General features: G+C 43.0%; 1 protein-coding gene across 1 annotated transcript in view; it reads right to left on the bottom strand.

The window, feature by feature from the left end:
- Nucleotides 1-23,580, bottom strand: part of LOC126092082 (E3 ubiquitin-protein ligase rnf8-like) — a 183,520-nt gene extending 159,940 nt beyond the window's left edge. Inside the window, exons 1-2 of the mRNA XM_049907503.1 lie at nucleotides 23,365-23,580; nucleotides 23,169-23,279 (exon numbers count right to left, since the gene is read on the bottom strand). Of these exons, the coding sequence (XP_049763460.1) occupies nucleotides 23,169-23,279; nucleotides 23,365-23,460 (207 nt within the window). The 5' untranslated portion in view covers nucleotides 23,461-23,580. The remainder of the gene's footprint in view (nucleotides 1-23,168; nucleotides 23,280-23,364) is intronic.
- Between the last annotated feature and the right edge of the window lie 252 nt (nucleotides 23,581-23,832).

Genomic DNA, 23,832 nt, shown 5'->3' with positions numbered 1-23,832 from the left:
GTTGACAACTGTAGGGTACCCCTAAATCGGTCAGGTGTGCACTAAACATCAGACGTTGCTACTCAGATAACTGACTGTGTGTTGAGTGCACACAAGGACTGTTTTGATTAAGTGACTCTCCATTGAATCTACGTAACTATAGCTGTAGGAAACTCAGTAGTATCAGTGTAAGATCCAAAAAAATGCCTCACACAGGTGAGAGTATTAAAATCCTAGTAAACTGCCAAAGCATTTGCAACAAAGTGCAAGAGTTTGAAATGCTCTTGACAAGCAGCGAAGCTCATGTAATACGGAGTACAAAGCTGGCTGAAACCTGAAATTGATAGCAGTGTGATTTTTTTTTTGAAAATTTAAGTGTATACTGAAAGGATAGGCAAATGGGAAATTGAGGTGGTGTGCGAGTTACAATATACAAGAAACCCAAACCCACCAACGAAACAAACTTCATGTGAGATCAATTGGGCAAGACTGAGTATCGGGGATGGGATTAAAATGATAATTGGATCCTTCTGTCGCAAACCTGAGTCATCTCCTGATCTAACCAAAAACTACTGAGAAAACCTCAGTCTCTGGTACGCAAGTTCCCTAAGCATGCTGTAATCATCAGTCGAGACTTTAATCATGCAACAATTAAATTGGAACAATTACAGTTTTATTAGTAGTGGGTGTGGTAAGACATCCTGTGAAACTTCACTAACTGCATAGAACAGATTGTTAAGAACACCACTCATGATGGAAATATATTGGATCTAATAAGCAACAAATAGACATGACCTCTTTGAGAATATCCACACTGAAACTGGTATCAGTGACCATGATGCGGTTGTGACAAGAATGATTACCGAAGTAAAAACAACAACTACAACAAGCAGCAGGAACTATACATTCAATAAAGAAGACACGTCGAGTTGCAGACAGGCGCGGTCAACAGACACTTGTGCCTGTCTGCAACTTGACGTGTCTTCTTTACAGTAAGAAACAATCCACATTTTCCTTGATCGTTGATATTCCTACCTGCAGTTTCCATTATACATTCAAACAACTAGATAAAAAAATCTATAGTATCATATCGCAATGAGGAACTTGAAACTTTCAGCACAGGGCAGGAGCATTAAAGGAGCTATGGCTGAAGTTTAAAACAATAGTTGTGCATGCACTACATAGATATGTACGCAGTGGAACAGTTCACAGTGGAGGGAACTTCCATGGTATACTGTCACTGTACAGAAACTTCTACAGAAGCAGAGATTACTGCATAATAGGTATAAAATAAAGCATAGGGCTGTAGATAGATGGTGAATGAAATGCCTTTGGCTGTCAAGAGAGCAATGTGTGTTGCCTTCAGCGACTATGGTAGCAGGATATTGTAAAGTGATCTTTCACAGAACTGAAAGGAAATCCAGTTCTATGTAAAGGCACCGAAGCTAAAGTGTCCAGTTCCCAGTGAATGAGAGAGGAACTGAAAAAAAAAAGGGATGATGAAAGAAACACGTATTAGCATCAGTGGTGTTGAGAAACAGCTGAAATAAAAACTGAACAGAGCTCCAGGGTCTGATGGTATCCCTGTCAGATTCTATACTGAATTTGCAGCTGAGTTGGCCTCTCTTCTAACTATAATCTAGAGTAGCCCTGCCCAGTTCTTGGAAAAAGGCACATGTCATGCCCGATTACAAGAAGCTAGAATTCACCCACAAAACTACCATCTAATATCCATGACATAGATTTGTTGTAGAATCTTAGAACTTTTCTGAGAAACATAATGAGGTATGTTGAACAGAATGACCTCCTCAGTTCCAACCAGCATAGATTTCAAAAACATCAATCATGTGAAACCCAACTCACATTTTTCTCACAACATACTGAAAGCTTTGGATCACGGCAATTAGATAGATGCTGTATTTCCTGATTTCCAAAACGCATTTGACTCAGTACACTTATAGTCAAATGGGTATCAAGTGAAATTTGTGACTGGATTGAAGAATTTTCGGTAGTGAGGAGGCAACATGTTATACATTAATGAACTCACAGACAATATTAACAGTAAAATCAGGCTTTTTGGAGATGATGCAGTCATCTATAATGAAGTACTACCAAAGAAGCTGCATAAATATACAGTCACTTCTTGATCAGATTTCAAAGTGGTGCAGAGATCAGCAGCTTGCTTTAAATGTTCAGAAATTTAAAATTTTGTGCTTCACAAAATGAAAAACTAGTATTCTATGATAACACTCTAGATTAGTCACAGTTGGAATTGGCCACCTCACACATGCTCATAAGTGTAACATTTTCTACAGATACGAAAAGGAATGATCACATACATTCAGTTGTAGGTAAAGCAGGTGGTAGACTTCAGTTTATTGGTATAAGACTGGGGAAGTGCAATAAACGTACAAAGGAGACTGCTTACAAATCACTCTTGTGAACAGTTCTACAATATTGCTCAAGTGTGTGGGAGCAGTACCAGATAGGACTAACGTGGGATATTCAACGTAGACAGAGAAGGACAGCACAAATGGTCACATATTTGTTTGATCCATGGGAGCATGTCACACAGGTACTGAATGAAACTGAACTGGAAGACTCTTGAAGACGGACGTAAACTATCATGAGAAAATCTATTAATGAAGTTTCGAAAAACGGCTTTTAAATTTACTCTATGAATAAACTACAATCCCCTACATATCGCTCACATACGGAATGTGAAGATAAGATTATTATAATTACTGTACACACACACACAGGCATTCAAACCATCATTCTTCCCCCACTCCTCACAGTGGTTTGCAGAGTATACATGTAGATACACTACACTCTATTGACTACAACCAACTTCAATGAACTGCCAAAATTGGCATACTATATGCCAATGACACCTAAGTGCACTTTAGCCATGGACACAGCTTTCCAAACACTCCATTTTAGGTCTAACAGGAGTTACTGAACACATGCAAAGGGATGCAGGATGAGTGGTCACAGGTCTGACCCACAGAAGAGTATCCTCAAGATCTACATCTACATCCACACTCCGCAAGCCACCTGACGGTGTGTGGCGGAGGGTACCTTCAGTACCTCTATCGGTTCTCCCTTCTATTCCAGTCTCGTATTGTTCGTGGAAAGAAGGATTGTCGGTATGCCTCTGTGTGGGCTCTAATCTCTCTGATTTTATCCTCATGGTCTCTTCGCGAGATATACGTAGGAGGGAGCAATATACTGCTTGACTCTTCGGTGAAGGTATGTTCTCGAAACTTTGACAAAAGCCCGTACCGAGCTACTGAGCGTCTCTCCTGCAGAGTCTTCCACTGGAGTTTATCTATCATCTCCGTAACGCTTTCGCGATTACTAAATGATCCTGTAACGAAGTGCGCTGCTCTCCGTTGGATCTTCTCTATGTCTTGTATCAACCCTATCTGGTACGGATCCCACACTGCTGAGCAGTATTCAAGCAGTGGGCGAACAAGCGTACTGTAACCTACTTCCTTTGTTTTCGGATTGCATTTCCTTAGGATTCTTCCAATGAATCTCAGTCTGGCATCTGCTTTACCGACAATCAACATTATATGATCATTCCATTTTAAATCACTCCTAATGCGTACTCCCAGATAATTTATGGTATTAACTGCTTCCAGTTGCTGACCTGCTATTTTGTAGCTAAATGATAAAGGATCTATCTTTCTGTGTATTCGCAGCACATTACACTTGTCTACATTGAGATTCAGTTGCCATTCCCTGCACCATGCGTCAATTCGCTGCAGATCCTCCTGCATTTCAGTACAATTTTCCACTGTTACAACCTCTCGATACACCACAGCATCATCTGCAAAAAGCCTCAGTGAACTTCCGATGTCATCCACCAGGTCATTTATGTATATTGTGAATAGCAACGGTCCTATGACACTCCCCTGCGGCACACCTGAAATTACTCTTACTTCGGAAGACTTCTCTCCATTGAGAATAACATGCTGCGTCCTGTTATCTAGGAACTCCTCAATCCAATCACACAATTGGTCTGATAGTCCATATGCTCTTACTTTGTTCATTAAACGACTGTGGGGAACTGTATCGAACGCCTTGCGGAAGTCAAGAAACACGGCATCTACCTGTGAACCCGTGTCTATGGCCCTCTTGAGTCTCGTGGACAAATAGCGCGAGCTGGGTTTCACATGACCGTCTTTTTCGAAACCCATGCTGATTCCTACAGAGTAGATTTCTAGTCTCCAGAAAAGTCATTATACTCGAACACAATACGTGTTCCAAAATTCTACAACTGATTGACGTTAGAGATATAGGTCTATAGTTCTGCACATCTGTTCGACGTCCCTTCTTGAAAACGGGGATGACCTGTGCCCTTTTCCAATCCTTTGGAACGCTACGCTCTTCTAGAGTCCTACGGTACACCGCTGCAAGAAGGGGGGCAAGTTCCTTCGCGTACTCTGTGTAAAATTGAACTGGTATCCCGTCAGGTCCAGAGGCCTTTACTCTTTTGAGCGATTTTAATTGTTTCTCTATCCCTCTGTCGTCTATTTCGATATCTACCATTTTGTCATCTGTGCGACAATCTAGAGAAGGAACTACAGTGCAATCTTCCTCTGTGAAACAACTTTGGAAAAAGACATTTAGTATTTCGGCCTTTAGTCTGTCATCCTCTGTTTCAGTACCATTTTGGTCACAGAGTGTCTGGACATTTTGTTTTGATCCACCTACCGCTTTGACATAAGACCAAAATTTCTTAGGATTTTCTGCCAAGTCAGTACATAGAACTTTACTTTCGAATTCATTGAACGCCTCTCGCATAGCTCTCTTCACACTACATTTTGCTTCGCGTAATTTTTGTTTGTCTGCAAGGCTTTGGCTATGTTTATGTTTGCTGTGAAGTTCCCTTTGCTTCCGCAACAGTTTTCTAACTCGGTTGTTGTACCACGGTGGCTCTTTTCCATCTCTTACGTTCTTGCTTGCCACATACTCATTTAACGCATATTGTACGATGGTTTTGAACTTTGTCCACTGATCCTCAACACTATCAGTACTTGAGACAAAACTTTTGTGTTGAGCCAACAGGTACTCTGAAATCTGCTTTTTGTCACTTTTTCTAAACAGAAAAATCTTCCTACCCTTTTTAATATTCCTATTTATGGCTGAAATCATCGATGCAGTAACAGCTTTATGATCGCTGATTCCCTGTTCTGCGTTAACTTTTTCAAATAGTTCGGGTCTGTGTGTCACCAGAAGGTCTAATATGTTATCGCCACGAGTCGGTTCTCTGTTTAACTGCTCAAGGTAGTTTTCAGATAAAGCACTTAAAAAAATTTCACTGGATTCTTTGTCCCTGCCACCCGTTATGAATGTCTGAGTCTCCCAGTCTATATCCGGCAAATTAAAATCTCCACCCAGAACTATAACATGGTGGGGAAATCTACTCTAAATATTTTCCAAATTATCCTTCAGGTGCTCAGCCACAACAGCTGCTGAGCCAGGGGGCCTATAGAGACATCCAATTACCATGTCTGAGCCTGCTTTAACCGCGACCTTCACCCAAATCATTTCACATTTCGGATCTCCGTCAATTTCCTTCGATACTATTGCACTTCTTATCGCTATAAACAAGCCTCCCCCTTCACTGTTCAGCCTGTCTCTGTGGTATACATTCCAATCTGAGTTTAGGGTTTCGTTACTGTTTACGTCTGGTTTCAGCCAACTTTCTGTCCCTAGTACTATATGGGTGTTGTGATTGTTTATTAATGAGAGCAGTTCTGGGACCTTTCTATAGACGCTCCTGCAGTTTACTATTAGCACATAGTTATTCCCTGTTGCATTTTGCCTACTCCTATCAATGCTGATAAACTCGCACATGAACACACATGCACGCACGCATTTCTCCCCCCCCCCCCCCCCCCACACGCACACATGCTAACAGAAAAAGCAGGACAAATGTGTAGGTAATTTAGCAAAAATGACTAGGTGGGGATAGTTGTGGGAGTTGATATCCTAGCTGAAACTAGAGCAGCCACTGTGGACACAAGTGCGGGTTTGGTAGCCTCAGGTTAACTCTGCTGTGAATGTGGAGCCGTGCAAACTCTAAGACCAATGTGAGATCTCACGTTGTTGCTGCTCTAGTGGGTGCTGTGGGAAAACTGGATCATACTTTTCATAGCCAACTGCTGAATATGTGAGGTAAAAAGCAAGTAACCAGATCTATTAGCAGAAAGCATAAGAGGGTCCACTAACACACAATGGCGTATCTCCATCGTTACTGGGACCACCTGAGAATCATTTTAGATTAAATTCTGAAAGACAAATAGCCAGACACTCGCCACTGACATAAATTTGGATTAGAGTTTTGGAACATATACTGTGTTCGAACATTATGAATTACCTCTAAGAAAATGATCTATTAACACTCATTCAGAAAGGGTTCAGAAAAATCATTCTTGTAAAACAAAGCTACCTCTTGAATCATACTAATTTATAAGTGCTATTGACACTGCATCTCAAATTGATTCCATATTTCTAACCTTTTTTTTCGTTTTTGGTTTTAGGGCGCAAAACTGCTATGGTCATTAGCGCCCGGTCCGTGACTTAAGAAACAGTAAAAAACCGAAAATGGAAACCAGCAGCAAAGGGAACGAAACTCAAAGAATTGGAGAAACTAAAAGCAGAAAGAAGGCTTAAAAATCCACTACAGAAAGGGGTTGGTTGTCCCTAAAAAAAGCTTCAAATGACTGACGTCATTTCACTGGCACTAATAAACTCGAGAACGCGATTGGCCGAGCGCGTGTCATCTGCTAAAAATTGACGATATATCAGGCAACAGCTGTAGATGGGCGCGTAACGGAGTAAAATAGGGGCACTCAATTAAAAGGTGTCTTACCGTCCACAGCTGACAGCAGTGGAGACAGAGTGGGGGAGGATCGCCGCTTAAAAGATGTCGATGGCTAAAAAGACAGTGCCCTATCCGGAGTCTAGTTAAAATTACCTCCTCCCGACGACTCATTCGGGAGGAAGAGGTCCAAGCACAAGGAAGAGCTTTCACGTCCCCAAATTTATTATGGGGAAGTGTCGACTAATGTGCGTGCCATAAAAGAACAACACGACAACATAAAACGCTCCGTAGATCGGCGATGGGATCGATTGAATAGCTGGCCGAAGAAGACAGACTGCAGCCATCGGTCGCCTCATTTCCACAGATACCAACATGTCCTGGGAGCCAGAGGAACGCCACCGAGACGCCCCCCAGGTGGAGCAAGCGCAGATAGTCCTGAATCCAGTGGACCAGAGGGTGGACAGGGTAAAGAGCTTGGAGACTGAGGAGAGAGCTGAGAGAATCTGACCAGATAACCTAATGTATCCGCTGATGGCAGCGGATGTAGTGGACAGCCTGGAGAACAGTGTAAAGCTCCGCAGTATAAACCGAACACTGGTCGGGAAGCCGAAATTGATTTGGGGTGTCGCCAACAATATAGGCACTCCCTACACCAAACGATGTTTTTGAGCCATCAGTGTAAATAAATGTGGCTTCCTTCATTTGTGCACATAGAGCAGAAAATGCCCGACGATAAACAAGTGAAGGGGTACCATCCTTGGGAAACAAAGGTCACGGAGCAGGCAGATCCGGGGACGGAGCCAAGGCGGTGCTGTACCCCAAGTTGTCAAGAAGGTTTTAGGAAAGCGGAAGGAAAGAGAATGGAGCAGTTGACGGAAGCGGACTCCCGGCGGTAGTAGGGAAAAGGGGCGGCCTACATACCCTACATCAAAGGAGGCGTCGAAAAAAATGCCATGGGCTGGATTAGCAGGCATGGAAGACAGATGGCTAGCAGAACGACTCAGAAGGACTGCTTGCCGATTGGACAGCGGAGGTTCAGCAGTCTCAGCATAAAGGCTTTCCACAGGGCTGGTGTAAAAAGCTCCAGACACTAAACGTAATCCACGGTGGTGGATAGAGTCGAGACGCCGAAGAATAGACGGCCGAGCAGAGGAGTAGACTATGCTTCCATAGTCCAATTTCGAGCGCACTAAGACGCGATAGAGGCAGAGAAGGACCACTTGGTCCACTCCCCAGGAGGTACCATTCAGGACACGGAGGGTGTTGAGGGATCGCAGACACCGAGCCGAAATATAGGAAATGTGGGAGGACCAGCACAGTTTTCTGTCAAACATAAGACCCAAGAATTTAGCGACGTCCGAAAATGGAAGGTTGACAGGTCCTACATGTAAGGAGGGTGGAAGAAACTCCTTACGTCGCCAAAAATTAACACAAACAGTCTTAATGGGAGAAAACCGGAAGCCGGTTTCGATGCTCCAAGAGTGGAGGCGATCAAGACATCCTTGAAGACGTCGTTCAAGAAGGCTGGTCCGTTGAGAGCTGTAGTAGATCGCAAAATCATCCACAAAGAGGGAGCCCAAGACATCAGGAAGGAGACAATCCATAATTGGATTTGTGGCAATGGCAAACAGTACAACACTCAGCACGGAGCCCTGGGGTACCCCGTTTTCTTGGGAGAAAGTACGGGAGAGAGTAGTGTTCACCCGCACTCTAAATGTGCGCTCTGCCATAAATTCGCGAAGAAAAAGGGGCAGCCGACCTCGAAAGCCCCCAAGAGAACAGTGTGCGGAGGATGCCTGTCCTCCAGATCAAAAACTATTGCTACTGTTTGGCGTTTCCGGAGAAAATTGTTCATGATGTAAGTGGAGAGAGCAACAAGATGGTCAACTGCAGAATGATGCTTTCGGAATCCGCATTGGGCAGGTGTTAAAAGACTGCGGGACTCCAGCCACCAAGCTAAACGGCAATTCACCATACGCTCCAAAACCTTACATACACTACTCTTGAGAGAAATGGGGCAATAGCTAGAGGGGATATGTTTGTCCTTTCCAGGTTTCGGAACAGGAATGACAATAGCTTCCCACCATTGTCTGGGAAAAGTACTGTCGGACCAAATTCGATTATAAAGGCGAAGGAGCACTTGCCCGCGCAAAAAAAACTAGGGTCATATGTGCCCATGTCAAAACAGTAGAACAGTTAAAAACGACTACACGTCAAACTCAATTGATGGAAGAGAAGACATCTGAGAACAGGGACATGGAGAAAGATCTATAAAATATGCCATAAAGAAATAGAGGTCTGGAATTAAAAATTAAGTGGCCTTTGCTACAAAGGGTAAAACGTAAAAAGCGGTCTACAGCCAGCGCATCGTTCGCTAAAACAGCCGATAACTCACATGGCAAATACAAACGGGAACTTAAGCGGGTAAAAAAAAGAGCATTTCGTCAGGAAATAGTGGACAGTAAAAATTTGGCACAAAGTGGTGGGGAGCACCACTTAACAAATGGTGATGGCTACATAGACAGTTCCCAATACGCAACATAGTTAAAATGATCTCCTCGCGGTGAGAGGGCCAAGAGGAAGTTGTCCAAGCTGCTGGGATAGGCTTAATAACCCAGAGCTTTTTCCCATGAAGGCGGGACCAATGGTGATGCCAAAGTGACACCACCACCTGACAGACAGCAACACAGATATGAGGTGAGGGAGTGTAAGAACTAGCAGGCTGAGGTACAAGAACTGCAGCCTTGGCAGCAGCAGCAGCGGTCTCGTTTCCTGTCAGACTGTTGTGACCAGGAACCCACTTAAACATAACAGTGTCTCCACCAAAGGTGAGCAAGTGACAGCTTTCCTGGGCCCACTGCAGTAAGGGATGGATCGTGTGCAGCACACAGAGGCTTTGAAGGCAGTGAGTGTGTCCGAGTAGATGACGCAATTGAAAAGCCTGTGTCACCGGATATACTGCGTGGCCTGATCAGGATGAAGAGCTCTGCTGTAAATAACTGAGCAGTGTTCTGGAAGCCGATACCTGGTGCAAATGACAAAGGCACACCTGACAACATGGTCTGTCGAAGAGCTATCGGTGTACAGAAAGGTACTAGTGTGAAGTTCCATGCGAAGGTCATGAAACTGAAGGCGATAGAGCAAGTCTAGAGTATTGGCCTTAGGATGCAAATGAAGGGCAAGGTGGTGGCCAAACAGATGCCACGATGGTGGATAGTGTCGAGACGGCGTACGAGGTATGGAGTGTCGAGATGGCGTACGAGGTATGGGTGTGCAGACGCATAAACAAAGCACCCATAGTCTAGTTTCAAACGGACAAAGGACCAGTACAAACGGAGGAGGGTGGCTTGATCTGTACCCCAGGAAGTACCATTGAAGACACATAAGACAGTGAGGGATCACATACAGTGGGCTACCAGGTAAGACACATGGGAGTTTCCTATTGAGAATGAGTCCCAGGAATTTCATACTTTCAACGAACGGAAGGGCAACAGGCCAAAGATGTAAAGACAGTGGAAGAAACCAAATGTGCCACCAGAAATTCATACAAATGGTTTTGTCAGTGGAAACACGAAAGCCATTGTCGATGCTCCATGAGTAAAGACAATCGAGACATCACTGAAGACACCGCTCAATGAGACAGGTCCGTGGAGAACTGCAATAGATGGCAAAATCATCAATGAAACGGGAGCCGGATATGCCTGGTGGGAGACAGGCCATTATAGGGTTAATGGTGACAGCAAAGAGGACGACACTGTCCTCAGGACAGAAGCCTGAGGCACACTGCTTTCCTGAATAAAGGTGTCCGACAAGGCAGAACCGACACATACCTTGAAAACTCTACCTTTCATTAATTCCTGAAGGAAATGAAGCAGGCAGTCATGGAAGCCCCACGTGTAGAGAGTATGGAGGATACCAGTCCTCCAGCAGGAGTCATAGGCTTTCTCCAAATCGAACAACATGGCCACAGTCTGGGATATCCACAGAAAATCATTCATGACATGGGTGGACAAAGTGACGAGATGGTCAACTGCAGAACTGCAGAGATTTGAAAGACTTGAGCCACTATGCCACTCAAGCACAAATCATATGCTCCATCACCTTGCAAACACAGCTGGTGACAGAAATGGGGCAGTAGCTAGATGGAAGGTGTTTGTCCACATCGGGCTTAGATATGGGTACGACAGTGGCTTCATGCCAGCGTTTGGGAAACATGCCCTCTGTCCAGATACGATTGTACATATTAAGCAGAAAAGTGCTTGCCCGCGAAAGAAAGGGGCTGCAACATCTGAATGTGAACAGCATCTGGCCCTGGGGCGGGGGATTGGGATGATTTGAGAGCATGATCTAGCTCCCTCACAGTAAAGGTGGCATTGTAGCACTCATGATCCTGAGAAGAGAGGGCTATCACCCGAACCTCCTCCACTTGTTTCCGATGGAGGAAGGCAGGGTGATAGTGGGAGGAGCTCAAAATCTCCGCAAAATGGTGGCCAAAGCTGCCGGAGATAGCAATAGGGTCCTCGATGTCATTGTCTGATTCTGTCACGCCGGAAATTGGTGTCTGATTCTGTCACGCCGGAAATTGGTGTCTGATTCTGTCACGCCGGAAATTGGGGAATGGGTCTTGGTACCAGAGCCCTCGGAGGTTGGCCCACATTGTGGAAGAGGGAGTGAAACTGTTGAAAGAACTAGTGAATGAAATCCAGCTAGCTTTTTTGCTATTCTGAAGAATACAATGACGCTGTGCACGCATCTGTTTATAATGAATGCAATTTGCCATCATAGAACGATGCTTAACAATGCAAAGAGCATGTCTCTGTATGTGAATTGCATCATGGCACGTCCCAGTCCACCATGGGACCAGGACACAGTTTGGTAAAGAGGAAATGTGAGGAACGGAATGTTCTGCGGCCGTAAGGATAACGTTCGTAAGATGTTCTACTTGATCATCACAACTGGGGAAATGTTCATCAAAGGCCACCAGGGAGGAGTAAAGCCTCCAGTCAGCCTTAAGAACAGGGTGTATACGTGGACAAGGAAAAAAAAAAAATTCCCAAATTATTCCCAGATATCCTATTTAAAAAACATACTTTTTCCCGGGCGAAAATACACTTTTTCCATACTAAGTGACATTCGGTTTTCTGTAGATTTTTCCTTTGGAACTGTAAAACTTAGCACTCCTTTGAATGAGAAACGTATTATACACTAGTATAGAACTTCCCAGGAAAAAAACGGGGGAGAGAAGTTTTGGGGAGACTTGATGAAAAAAAAAAAGGAGAGATTTTTGGAAAGACCTCTGATGTGTAGCAACATACACGCTGCATATTTTCGTATTATGAAAGTATAAATTCGAATTGCACCAAACACAGCACATTAGCTTCCGGAGCTTTGAAATCGAGATTGCGATGTCCTTTCATAAGCCAGTCATATTTCGTGCAACGTGATGTCGCCAGACGATGACAGCAGATATTCAGAGCATAGGACACGCGATGTAGTCAGCCAATACCAAGATCACTGCTATGTAGCGTAAATACACAAAGAGGAAAAGTTAATGGTTTACATTAACATACATAATATAGCTACAAGAAAAGCTAAGCTTTCACATATAATATTGGTCTCTATGATTAATAAGCTACAAGAGAAGCTATGCTTTCACATGTAATACTGATCTAGTTTGCGTGTGTTGTACTTTAAGATACATCACACAAATGTGTCAGTAAATTTAAAATAATATCATAAATGCCTCGTCTTCTACGTGGCTGGTCCTCAAAGTGTTCAGTTTTAAACGCTCTGTGATTTAAGAAATTCATCCCACTTCCTCACAGTTAACATAATTCATCTTCTGTAAAAATAAATTTACTTTGAAAGTAACGCTTTTCGAACCAGCGTTCGCAATACCATCCCGAGAAATAGGTTCAATTTACCAGTTGCTAGAGAGTGCCAGAAAACAGGCCCTATTGCGCGTGCGCAGTTGCAGTGGTGTAGGCAGCCCGCATGTTCATATGTGTAAAGCACTAAGAGAGCTTACATTACGCCACAAAAGAAACAGGACATCAGAGGATACTCCAAGAGCATCGGAATTTTGTAAACCCTACTGAAATGCATAATTCGGCTTGAAGTGCACACTGGTTTTTTCGAGATTCACAGTGAAGTAGGTCCCATCTGATATTAAGCTTTTCAGTGTGGTTTTTGGTGTGTAAATTTTCTTGGAGTACCAATACTGTACTATGTCATATTTGGTTTTTTATTATGGCATAATGCCATACATGGCAGAAGATGAAAACGTGCACTTGAAATTCAGTGAACAGTTGGAACTAGCCAATACTGTGGAACGAAACACTTCGTTTCAAATAAATTGATTGCCTCAGCGCAAAGATTAATAAAGCCAAATTTCTTTAGCAAACTGACAAAAATAACTTCATTGTTCTGCAAGGTGATTAATGCTTGACTGCTAACAATTTGGAAATAAAATAAAATCAGAAAACTGAAACTAATAACATATTTTTGCCTTCCATAATTATGTGAATGTGTTATAATTCAACTGAGAGCTCCCAGCCGCAGAAATCCATTTTGTTTTCATTTGAAGTGGGAGCTGTAAACGAAGATGAAATAGCGAAATCACTTAACACAAACAGGGGTCAGGTGGAGACTAACCCCCTTCCCACTACAACTCAGAAAACTCTGCGCATGCACGAATCTGGCAGGTAGGGTGCGCGAGAAAAATGTTTCTTGTTAGCATTTGGCTGCTTGCTGCTTACTGCCGATACAGCCAACAGCCACACTTCAAGTAGCGGGAAGCGGGAGAAGGTATTGCTCATACACGAGTCAACTGGGCATGCGCAAGAGCCCGCTGGCAACTGGTCAAATAAACCTAATGTAAACCGTTGTGACGTCACGCTCATAGAAAGCAGGTTATTGCTACAAATTATTACATAGTCTTTTCCCTAAGGCCTTTGACATACTTTTGCTGTTTGCAGACGCTTGAGCGTGCGCGGTGTTTTGTTGTTGAAAATAGCGCATTTCCTTTGCCACTAAAGTTTTATTTTTTTCCTCTCATTCATATTTTATTGCTGCAGTATCATTCTCCAGTAGCAGGATACTGTAACATTCTTTAAGACAGAATCAATTTTTACCAGTCAAAATTACAAAAATTTAACTGAAAGCTAAAACAATGAAAAATTCCCAAAATTCTGAAAAATTCCAGACTTTTTCCCGGTTTTCTCCCGGATGAAAAAATTCCCCGGATCGTGTACACCCTGAAGAAGCTACCAAATGCGTGTGCATGTAGGTGGGGTAGGAGTCAGCAAACAGATAGCACATGGGAAATGGTTGCTTGAGTATGTGTCAGAGAGAAAAGACCACTCCAAACTATGGGCAAGCGGGGCTGTGCAGAAGGATAGGTTCAAATGGGAATACGTGCGCGAGGAGTCTGAAAGGAACATGGGTGCTCCTAGTTACAGCAGAAGAGGTTAAGTTGATTCAGAAGGTCAGCCAAAAGGACATCTCTCTGACAAGTTCTTGGAGAACCCCAAAGGGAATAGTGTGCATTTAAGTCACCGAGCAGTAGAAAGGAGTGAAGTACCCGCCCAATAAGCTGGAGGAAGTCTGCCCTGGTGACATTGAAAGATGGAAGGATGTAAACGGTACAAAGGGAAAAGGCCAAGTGAGGAAGGAAAAGGATAACTACAACAGCTTGAAGACGGGTAGTCAGGCAAATGGGTTATGAAAATCATCCCGTACGAGCAGCATGAGATGGATTGCTGACCTCTGGGGCAAGGTCAAAAAGGACTGGGAAGAAATGCAAAAGCTCAACGCAGTTGTGAGGACGCAATTTTTGTTTTCTGAAGGCAGAGAACAAGTGGACACTGCGATTAAAAGAGCAGCCGTAAATCCTCTTTGTTGGATCGAAGGAAGCTAACGTTCCATTGGAGGAGACTCGTGGCGATGAAAAAATGAAGGGATGTCACCTCAGCGGCTGCCAAGTGCCACACTGCAAAGGCTCGCTGCTACAGGGCACGGAGGCAGGAGGATCCTGCTCCATGAAGTCTACATAAGGGTCGGCTTTCTTCTGCTGTTGGCCTGCAGAGTCCAGTGCAGAAAAACAGTTGGTGGTGCGCACCGTCGACGCGGAGGTCAGTTGGGCACGGGTTTTACGTGGCGACACTATCAAAGAGGATCTTCGAGTTGGCAAAGGGGAAGACATCTTTGAGCCCTTCCGGTTAGCAGAGGAAGACTCAGGTGTTGGTCGGCTAGAAGGATGTACGGAGTCCTCACAGGAGTATCCCTTCCGTCCTTTCCTGCCTGCCATTTGTGTAGCTAGTGACTTCTCCCCATGGGGCGAGAGTATGATGGCTTGTTGCACAGCTGGATGAGGAGTCAGCAATGTTATCATGACACTAGGTGATTTCACAACCTCAGTGCCGAATCTGAGGTCGCATGTCTGCATGGCCACGTCCTTCGTGGAGCCAGATGTAGCAAGGACAGTACCGTAAGTGCCAGATGGTAGAACACAGGGTTTATGACTAGCCAGTAACTTGCGAGCGAGCAGGTAAGGTACTTTTTCCTTTACCCGGATCTCCTGGACAACCTGCTCTTCGAGATATATGGGACAATCTCGAGAGGAGGCGGCATGGTCGACATTGCAATTAATACAGTAGGAAGGAGGAGGCAGACACTAGCTCTCATGCACATCCCTACCACAGGTTACAAACTTTGCTGGGTGTCATCGAGACATTCGTATGTGGTTGAAATGATGACACTGGTAGCAGCACATCAGGTTTGGAATGAACGTTTGGACTGTGATAACTTCACAGCCAGCTTTGATCACAGACGGAAGCACCACTCTGTCAAAGGTGAGAAAAAGAGATCGTGTGGACACTGAGCAGGCATCTATCTTTTTCCATCACCTGATGGACAGCAATGACACCCTGATCAGAGAGGTATATTTGGATTTCCACCTAGCTAAGACAGTCGAACGATCTAGTGTAAATAATACCACAAGAAGAATTCGGAGGTCTGTGGGCCTCGACACGAACAGGATAGCCGTGGAGAAGCGAAACGGCAAGCAGTTGTTGTGCTCGAGAATCAGAAGTAGTCTCCAAAGCAAAGTGCCATTCCGTAACCAAAAGCAGGATCTCACAGGGCCGGCAATTACATCAACACCTTTCTGAATTAGAAACGGATTTACCATTGCAAAGGACTGACCATCTTCAGTACGTGGAACCACAAGGAACTGCGGTGAAGCTGGGAGGGTATTTGAATCCGGAGGTTCATTCCATTTACATTTGGTAGACGTGGTCTGCAAAGATAATGACTGGCTCATTGCATGAAAATCCCCCACAATTTCCAGCATCTCCGATTGTGTGCTCCTTCCAACTGGGGGCCCCCTTCACAAGGGGGCACTTACCAGCCTCCACTCAGGAACCCAGGGTCGTCAATCCCATATCCAGCAACTGAATACTGAGCCTCTGGGGCCAGGGAGGGGGGGATGTAAACAGTCAAACAGCTGCACATCCATCCTGGATCGCTTAACAGCACTTATCACTCCCCCCCAGGTACAGCTTGCCTCCTAAGATGACCTGAAGTCTATGACATGGATAAGTCAGCAGCATGATGGATCATTCGTGTGATGTGATCCACCCATTCCTGGAAACTGTCGTGGTGTTCGAACACAGGCAGCTGGCTGAACAGCATCCAGTTAGCCCTGCTGACCATCTGTTTCAGTGCGTTCTGTTGAAGCAATCTTCCGTCCAGTAGGTTAATGTGGAGTGGGAAGTGTTCACTGGGTCAGCAATACTTCCCACTGAACAGAGTTTGCAACGACTGGAGAGCTGAGAGATAGGTCAATGACTGAGAATGACTCAGCAGCAGCAGCAGCAGCAGCAGCAGCAGCAGCACAGAAATGATTGTAAGTACCAATGTTTAGGCTGCACAGCTCTTGGCACGTCATGAGGCTTTCCAAAACCCAACCCTGACAAAAAGTGGAGGTTGAACACCACAAGACATAGTGATCATTGAAGTCCCCCAAGAGGAGAAATGGGTGGGGGAGTTGTTCCATAAGACTGGTGACAACCTGAGAGTCTACTGCATCAGGCGGAGGTAAATACAAGGAGCAAGAATTTCAGCTGCAACTGCTTGCAGGTCAGTAGCTAAGGGGAGACCAGATGAATGGTGTGTGTTAAATAACACAGTAGTTCCTCCCTTGGCCCTTTCCCCAGCCAGGTTATTCTTGCAACAGACTGTATAGCCCCATAGGACGAGGGCATCAGATGCTTTAAAATGTGTTTCCTGCTAACGCAAGCATACTGGACATTAGTGTGTGAGGAGCTTCAGTTCCTCCACATGTGTCCTTAACCCATTATATTCCACTGAAGGATGGGAGCCATTTATCGTGGGGGTTGCACTTTCATTCTGTCTTTCCACCTGTGAGGAGAACCTACTGCTTGTGGTGCTCAGCTTTGGGGCGAGATTCCTGCCCCAGTCCAACATCAAGATCCATTAGCTCTGATGAATAATCAAGATATTTGTCTGAGAGTTTGACATTGTTGGATGGTTGACTTCCCAGTTCTGTCAATGGCTGATGCTTTTTCTTGGATATTTTGCCCTGAGTGGGCTTTGGGGCCACAACTGTGGCTGTGATAGTATCAGCAACGGATGGTGGAGCAGCCTGAAACTTTGGAGGAGCAGGGAGCTCCACAACAGTGGCGACCACATCCTTGTCCGAAGTCCTAGGTGGAGGTATGGGCAGCAGGAAAGGTGCACTGGCAGATGCAAGTAGGCGTGTGACTCTGGCAACCTCTGTTTGTGTAGCAGCATCAGTTTTAGAGACTGGCTGTTTAAGAAAAAGACACAAAGGACTTAGCGAACGTAGGAGGTTGCATGGCATTGTAGATCATTTTGGCCTCTCCGTACAATTAGAGGTTTTTATTTCCTGTATCTTCCTTTCTTCAAGAAAGACACTGCAGTCCCTTCTCCAGGCACGGTGATCCCCAGAGCAGTTGGCACACTTCACAGGAGATAAACAACCAACTCCTTCATGGGCAGGCTTCCCACAATTGCCACAAATGGCTTCTCCCTTACATCCGAAGTGCTGACACTTAAAACAGAGCCTAGAGTTTGGGAAATAAGGCTGCACTCTGAGGTGAAGTAAACCTGCCTCGACATGCTATGGAAGTTTCGTGCTGTTGAACGTAAGTATGAGTGTGATTCCACTAGATTGCCATCCACCCTTTTCATTATATTTTGTAAATCAACAATGCCTTCTTGGGCCCACTCATTTTTCAGTTCTTCTCTGGGAAGGTCAACTACATCCCTGGAAGTCAAAACACCTTTGCTGTACCTCAAGGTCTTGAGCAGTTCTGTCTGTCTTGCATAATCCCCAGTTAACACCTTTGCTGTACCTCAAGGTCTTGAGCAGTTCTGTCTGTCTTGCATAATCCCCAGTTCTGTCTCTCTTGCATACTCTCCAAGACAGCTAGCTTTTTGGAGGTTAACTGCTTCCTGGGAATTAGAAGTTTCCACTAACAATGTTCCATTTCACAAGCGCTTGACTGACTTTAAAGAGCCACAGATTCACCCTAAGCCCTTTCGGATACAGGACGACACGAAACCTTTTCAAAACTACCCTCTTTCCGCTTGACTATGAAGCCAGTAGAATGTGCTCTGTCACTAAAAATACTACCACTCTGAATAAGTTTAGAATCAGGAGGACTTGCTACATGGGCCCTCTTGTTTAACTGGGTGTTGGTACCCACCTGCAGTCTACCCTTTCCACTGGAATAAGGAAGAGAAAACATCGAAGGATCCATCTCAGTCCCAAGAGCAGCTAGGAAAATAGAAGTCACATAGACAGAGCCCCACATGCCTAGGTAAGCCTTACACAACTGAAGTGTGGCAGGTTCCCCAGAAGTTGCCCACTAACGACTGTTGCACCTCCAAAACCATGCACCTCACCGACACGCAGCTCACGTTAAGATTTAGGGGTTTATATAGAGGTTTTTACCAACCTCGCAATCCAGGCAGTCAAGACACACAACGGGGTTGCCAAACCCACACTCAGCAAATGAATGCTGAGCCCCCAAGCTCTGGAGTATTCTGGCACAGCACGACATCATTAACAGATAAGATTAACGGATGACATTGAAAAGTTCAAAGAAGAGCAGCTCATTTTTTATTTCTATGACAATCATTAAAGCAAAAGGCATTTTTCGTTTTGGTGAGCTATTTTCACAAAATTTGAATCACAAATGTTCTCTTTCAAATGCAAAAAAAATTTGATGACTATTTGCATAGAAAGACCAATCTAATAAAATAAGAGAAAGCAGAGATTGTGCAGAAAGATTTAAGTGTTCATTTTTCCAATGTGCTGTTCTGGAGTGGGACGGTAGAGAAATAGTATGGTGGTTCAATGAATCCTTTGCAAGGCACTTAAGTGTGACTTGCATAGTAGTCATGTAGATGTTATCACAGAAGAGTAGATGGAAGTGGGAAGCTAACTTATTTCGCAAGAATAACAGGGAGACAAAAGTTGAGCCCGTTTGGAAGATCTCAGGTGTTTGAAAGAAACTGATGTCTTGTCATTCTCAGCATAACTAGTAGGACAGTAAATGATTACAAACTAGCTGTAAACTGATGAAGAATCAACACAGATTAAGGGAGGGTTGTCACTTTCATTCAAAAATTAATGTAAATCCAAGAATATAGAAATAAGTAAATTCTGTACAAACCAAATTACAGAAGCATGTCTTTTGATTTAATATTGGACAAGATAACTTTTGTAATTCTTGACAGTTTCCCAGGGGGCACAATATTTCATCATCTTTCAGGATTGCATCCAGGACAGCAATACTTAATCTGTGTCCAAGCACATCTGTTTATACACTCATATGCTAAAATCAAATGACTGAAAGACAAAGTGTGGAGCAACATTCCCATGCTTCACAAATAAGGCAGAAAGCACAACAATGCCAATCATACACAAAATTTATGCATCTCTAATAAAACTAGCACATGTCAAGGCAAGCAAATCCACAGGCCTATATGTTTGATGGTTAATTATTAAAATGGATGGCAAGTGCTGTAATATCAGGATGCAGAGACTCAGAAAAAAAATTTCGCTCTAAATGTAGACGTGAAAAGAATGGTCTCCATAAACTGTTGAGATGGAAGCCTTTGTCTCAGCTGACCAGTATGTCCGCTAGTTGTATTACCGTAGCTTCCTTGACCACTGAATTACAACAGACTGAAGCTGTGGCCAGTATCCTGAATTTCCCATAACCCACAGAATGGCAAGTAGAAACATACAAGGTTCAGCCAACACAAGACTGTTGGGCTCTATATGGGAAAGTCAAGATACTGTGTGCACAGCCTCATCCTACTGGAATTAAGTGTCAAGGTTTTATTTACAACTTGTGCTGGTTGCCTTACTTGGATCCATGCGCACTTCACTTCACAGTGTATCTCTGAATCACATGCTTTAATCATTTCAGCATATAAAGACACCTGCAACTGTGAATTCATTCAAGGACTCACACTAAAGACGAAGGTACAGTTAACATCTGAGATCTTCAAAATTGAAATTCCATATTGCTGTCCAGAATGCCAGAATGGATGCCTGAAAGTTACTGTTACAATACCCATGTCATCACCGGATCAGGAAACTACTATGAAAAAGCATGAAGACAAGGAATTTATCTACACAAGTCAATAGCCACATATGATTCTGTGTCAAAAGCTACCTTACATACATAGCTGAGGATGGTAGTACACAGATGGATAATATATTCACAGGACAAACAGAGGTTAAGCAACTGCATGCCCACCCTCATCCCTCTCCCCATAGCAAATGGATTGTCAGATTGTAAAGAACATTTTGTCACATTACATAACTTAGTAATATTTGCAGTCCCAAAACAGTCAAAACAATGAGGGTGATAAATGACCAAACAATGAAAGATTTGAAGGCCAGCTCAAAAAATGTTGAGTGGGTTGAAGTGTATAATGAGGCTGATAACAGCTCATATTAATGAATAAGTTTGTAACCATTTTTGAAAGTAATTCTTCCCAAAAATTAATTATCCTAAGTTAAATGTTGAAGTAAAGTTTCAACAGAACGTAAACACCTTTGGATTAAAGGAGACCACTCACCAGATGCGTTATGCTGTGGATAGGCCATGCAATTATAAAGAAAATTTGCTAGCTCTGAGAGTAATTCTTTTTCAAGCTAGAGTAAAAAAAAAGAAAAGAAAACCCCTCCCTTCTGGCCACTCAAAAAGATAGTAAGTTTTCTTTCTTTATGTGTTGTTTTCATGCAGTGATTACCCTAAGTTAGATGCAATACTAGGAAGTCTTCAGATAGACCTCGTATCATTACAGACATTAAAATATCTTCAAACAAATAAGAGGAACCCACCGACCAGCCACAGCAAGTAAGAATCCAAAAGCAGACTGACTTTCACATTATAATCAGTAGTATAACTTTTTAAACAAAGTTGTAGCAAATTACATACACGTTATCCGAAATTGAAGAGGAGGTGTGCAAAATTAAATCAATAAGAAGTATTTTTAAAAGGGAAACAGGGGAAGAAGCCTTACAAGATGACATATACAAACGCATTCAACTCAAAGTAAACACTGCGCCGTAACACAACAAGATGACATCTACAAACTCAACCAACTCATAAACTAAACTCGACGCCATAATGACATTACACACCACAACACCCTTATGTCGCTGGTCAAAGGGATATGTGGGATCGGACACCTCCATTGACCCTTGATATTTTCTGTCACATAATTAGTTCATGGTAGTTTTCCTAGACATATTAAAGTATATCATTTTGGCTCCCTATAAGAAAAGTGACTCCACAAATGTCACTAACTACTAGTCAGTATAACTTCTTACATCACTTATCAAAATTTTTATGTTGGTTACCTGTAAGGTTCTCATCCACCTGGGTAGTAATGAGATGCTTCATCACAGCTTATGTATCTCAAGCATTGTCAAGAAATGCTATTTATACTTTTGCTAAGCAAATAAGAAAAACTATAATGATTGCATATAATCAATGGGAATCTGCTGTGATAAATCACAGGCATTTGATTGGGTCAATGATTATATTCTATTATACACATGAATATTTCATAGGATACATGTTTCAACAACTGGGGTTTAGTTCCTATTTGAAAATGAGGTTGCTGAAATGTATACTATAGGATACTTCAGTAATACAAACAGGGATGACATACACTAGTCTCTTTGTGGGGAGAAATCACAATGGGCATCCCATACAGTTCGATCAAGGGCCCACTGCTGTTGATGTTCAACCATTTTACTTCAATTAAGAGGTAAAATTGCAGATGATACAAGCATTATTTCCAAATGTATCAAGAAATATCCATACAGAAAACAGTAGCTTGTATGAAGTTTTTGTTGAAGTCTGTACAGTAGAATCATTAAACTTTGGAAATAGACATAACTTCTCCACATTTGCACTGTCTAAATTAACATGTACTATGAATGTAGTTTACCAATAAAAAATAAGAAACAGTGAATAAATTTCTAGGTCCTTGGACTGCATACTAATGATATTTTAGATTGGAAAAAACTCTTGAACAAGCCTGATAAAACAATTAGATTCAGTTCCTTTTGCCATCAGAACTGCAGACATTGGGGACATAATAAACAATAAGTTTTTCATATTATTTCATTCACCGAACTCCTACATTATAATACTTAGGCTAACTTCTCAGCAGAAAGTATTCATTGTACGAAAGAAACCAATTAGAATCATTTATAAAAATAACACATGTATAGCTTCCTGACACTGTTTAAACAATTAGGAATATCAATCACAGCCACACAATACATTTAATCACAGAAGAAATAAGTTGTGATAATCAATAGCAGTTTGAGAGTAACAGAGAGTTTAACAAACGCCAGATGAAAAAAATGATCTGCACTTCCCTTTGACGAATCTAATTATGCCACAAAAATGACTGACATAACACCCTCTCATAACCTACCCATTGTTGTAAAATGGGTAACAACGGAGTTGCGATTTCAAGTGTATATCATATATTACCCGTGGGATATAGAAAAGTTGTCCCACATTATTATACGGAGATCTTACCAAATGCAATGAAAGAAACGCGTATATAACGCTAACAATATTCCAATGTTGGACAACTGTATCGGTGTGTCCATAGCACCGCCGTTGAAGATACAGTTATGTTAACAATTCAAACTAACAAGGTGGAAGAATGTGGCGAATCCTCAAAATCACTATGAGTAAACATAAAAATTCTCAGGTAACAAACCGTATTGAACGAATAACATTTGCACAGTTCATACCTCATCTGTGACACTCCACTGTTCGCCTGAGTACCGAAATGTACAATGTCGCCTTGACAGTGTTGGCTCGGGGATCACGAAAGACGACTGTAATGATCTTCCAATAACAAACTGCAACAGTTAAAACGATGTAATATAGAACAGTAGCAAGTTAAACACTGTGCACATACTAAATCCACAGCTCTATATTTCTCACTTCTTCGGTCGTAAAATCTATCTTCGAAAAATTCTTATCATCAACGGAATTGTTTAATAAGCTGGGCATCGTGCCACACACTGGACGTTTCGCCATTCTACACAACACCCCACACAATACACAGAGCAACACCTATTCTACACTGGTCAAACTCCGTATCTGACAGCTACAGGCGTCTAAAGCTAGCGAAATGAGGGATGCTCAACTACCGGACCTACCGATAGATGGCTCTAGCGCGTGCCGGCCAAAGATCATATCATTGAGTGTCCGCCGTATCTGAATTTGGCAAAAAAAGGAAGTGTCAAAACACGGATGAAAATGTTTTTCGTTCTGCGCCCTCATAAGTCTTTTATATTGGATGTTCTAGATATCTTCACATCAACATATTGAAGTGTTTCTAATCTAGCGAGAAAAAAGTGACAGTTCTGCTATGAAATTCCTAAATTCGAGTGTGTTTCGGAAATTTGA

This window comes from Schistocerca cancellata, chromosome 7 (genome assembly GCF_023864275.1).
Source record: "Schistocerca cancellata isolate TAMUIC-IGC-003103 chromosome 7, iqSchCanc2.1, whole genome shotgun sequence".
In the NCBI taxonomy this organism is placed as follows: Eukaryota; Metazoa; Arthropoda; class Insecta; order Orthoptera; family Acrididae; genus Schistocerca; species Schistocerca cancellata.
This window is presented reverse-complemented; position numbering and strand designations above follow the sequence as displayed.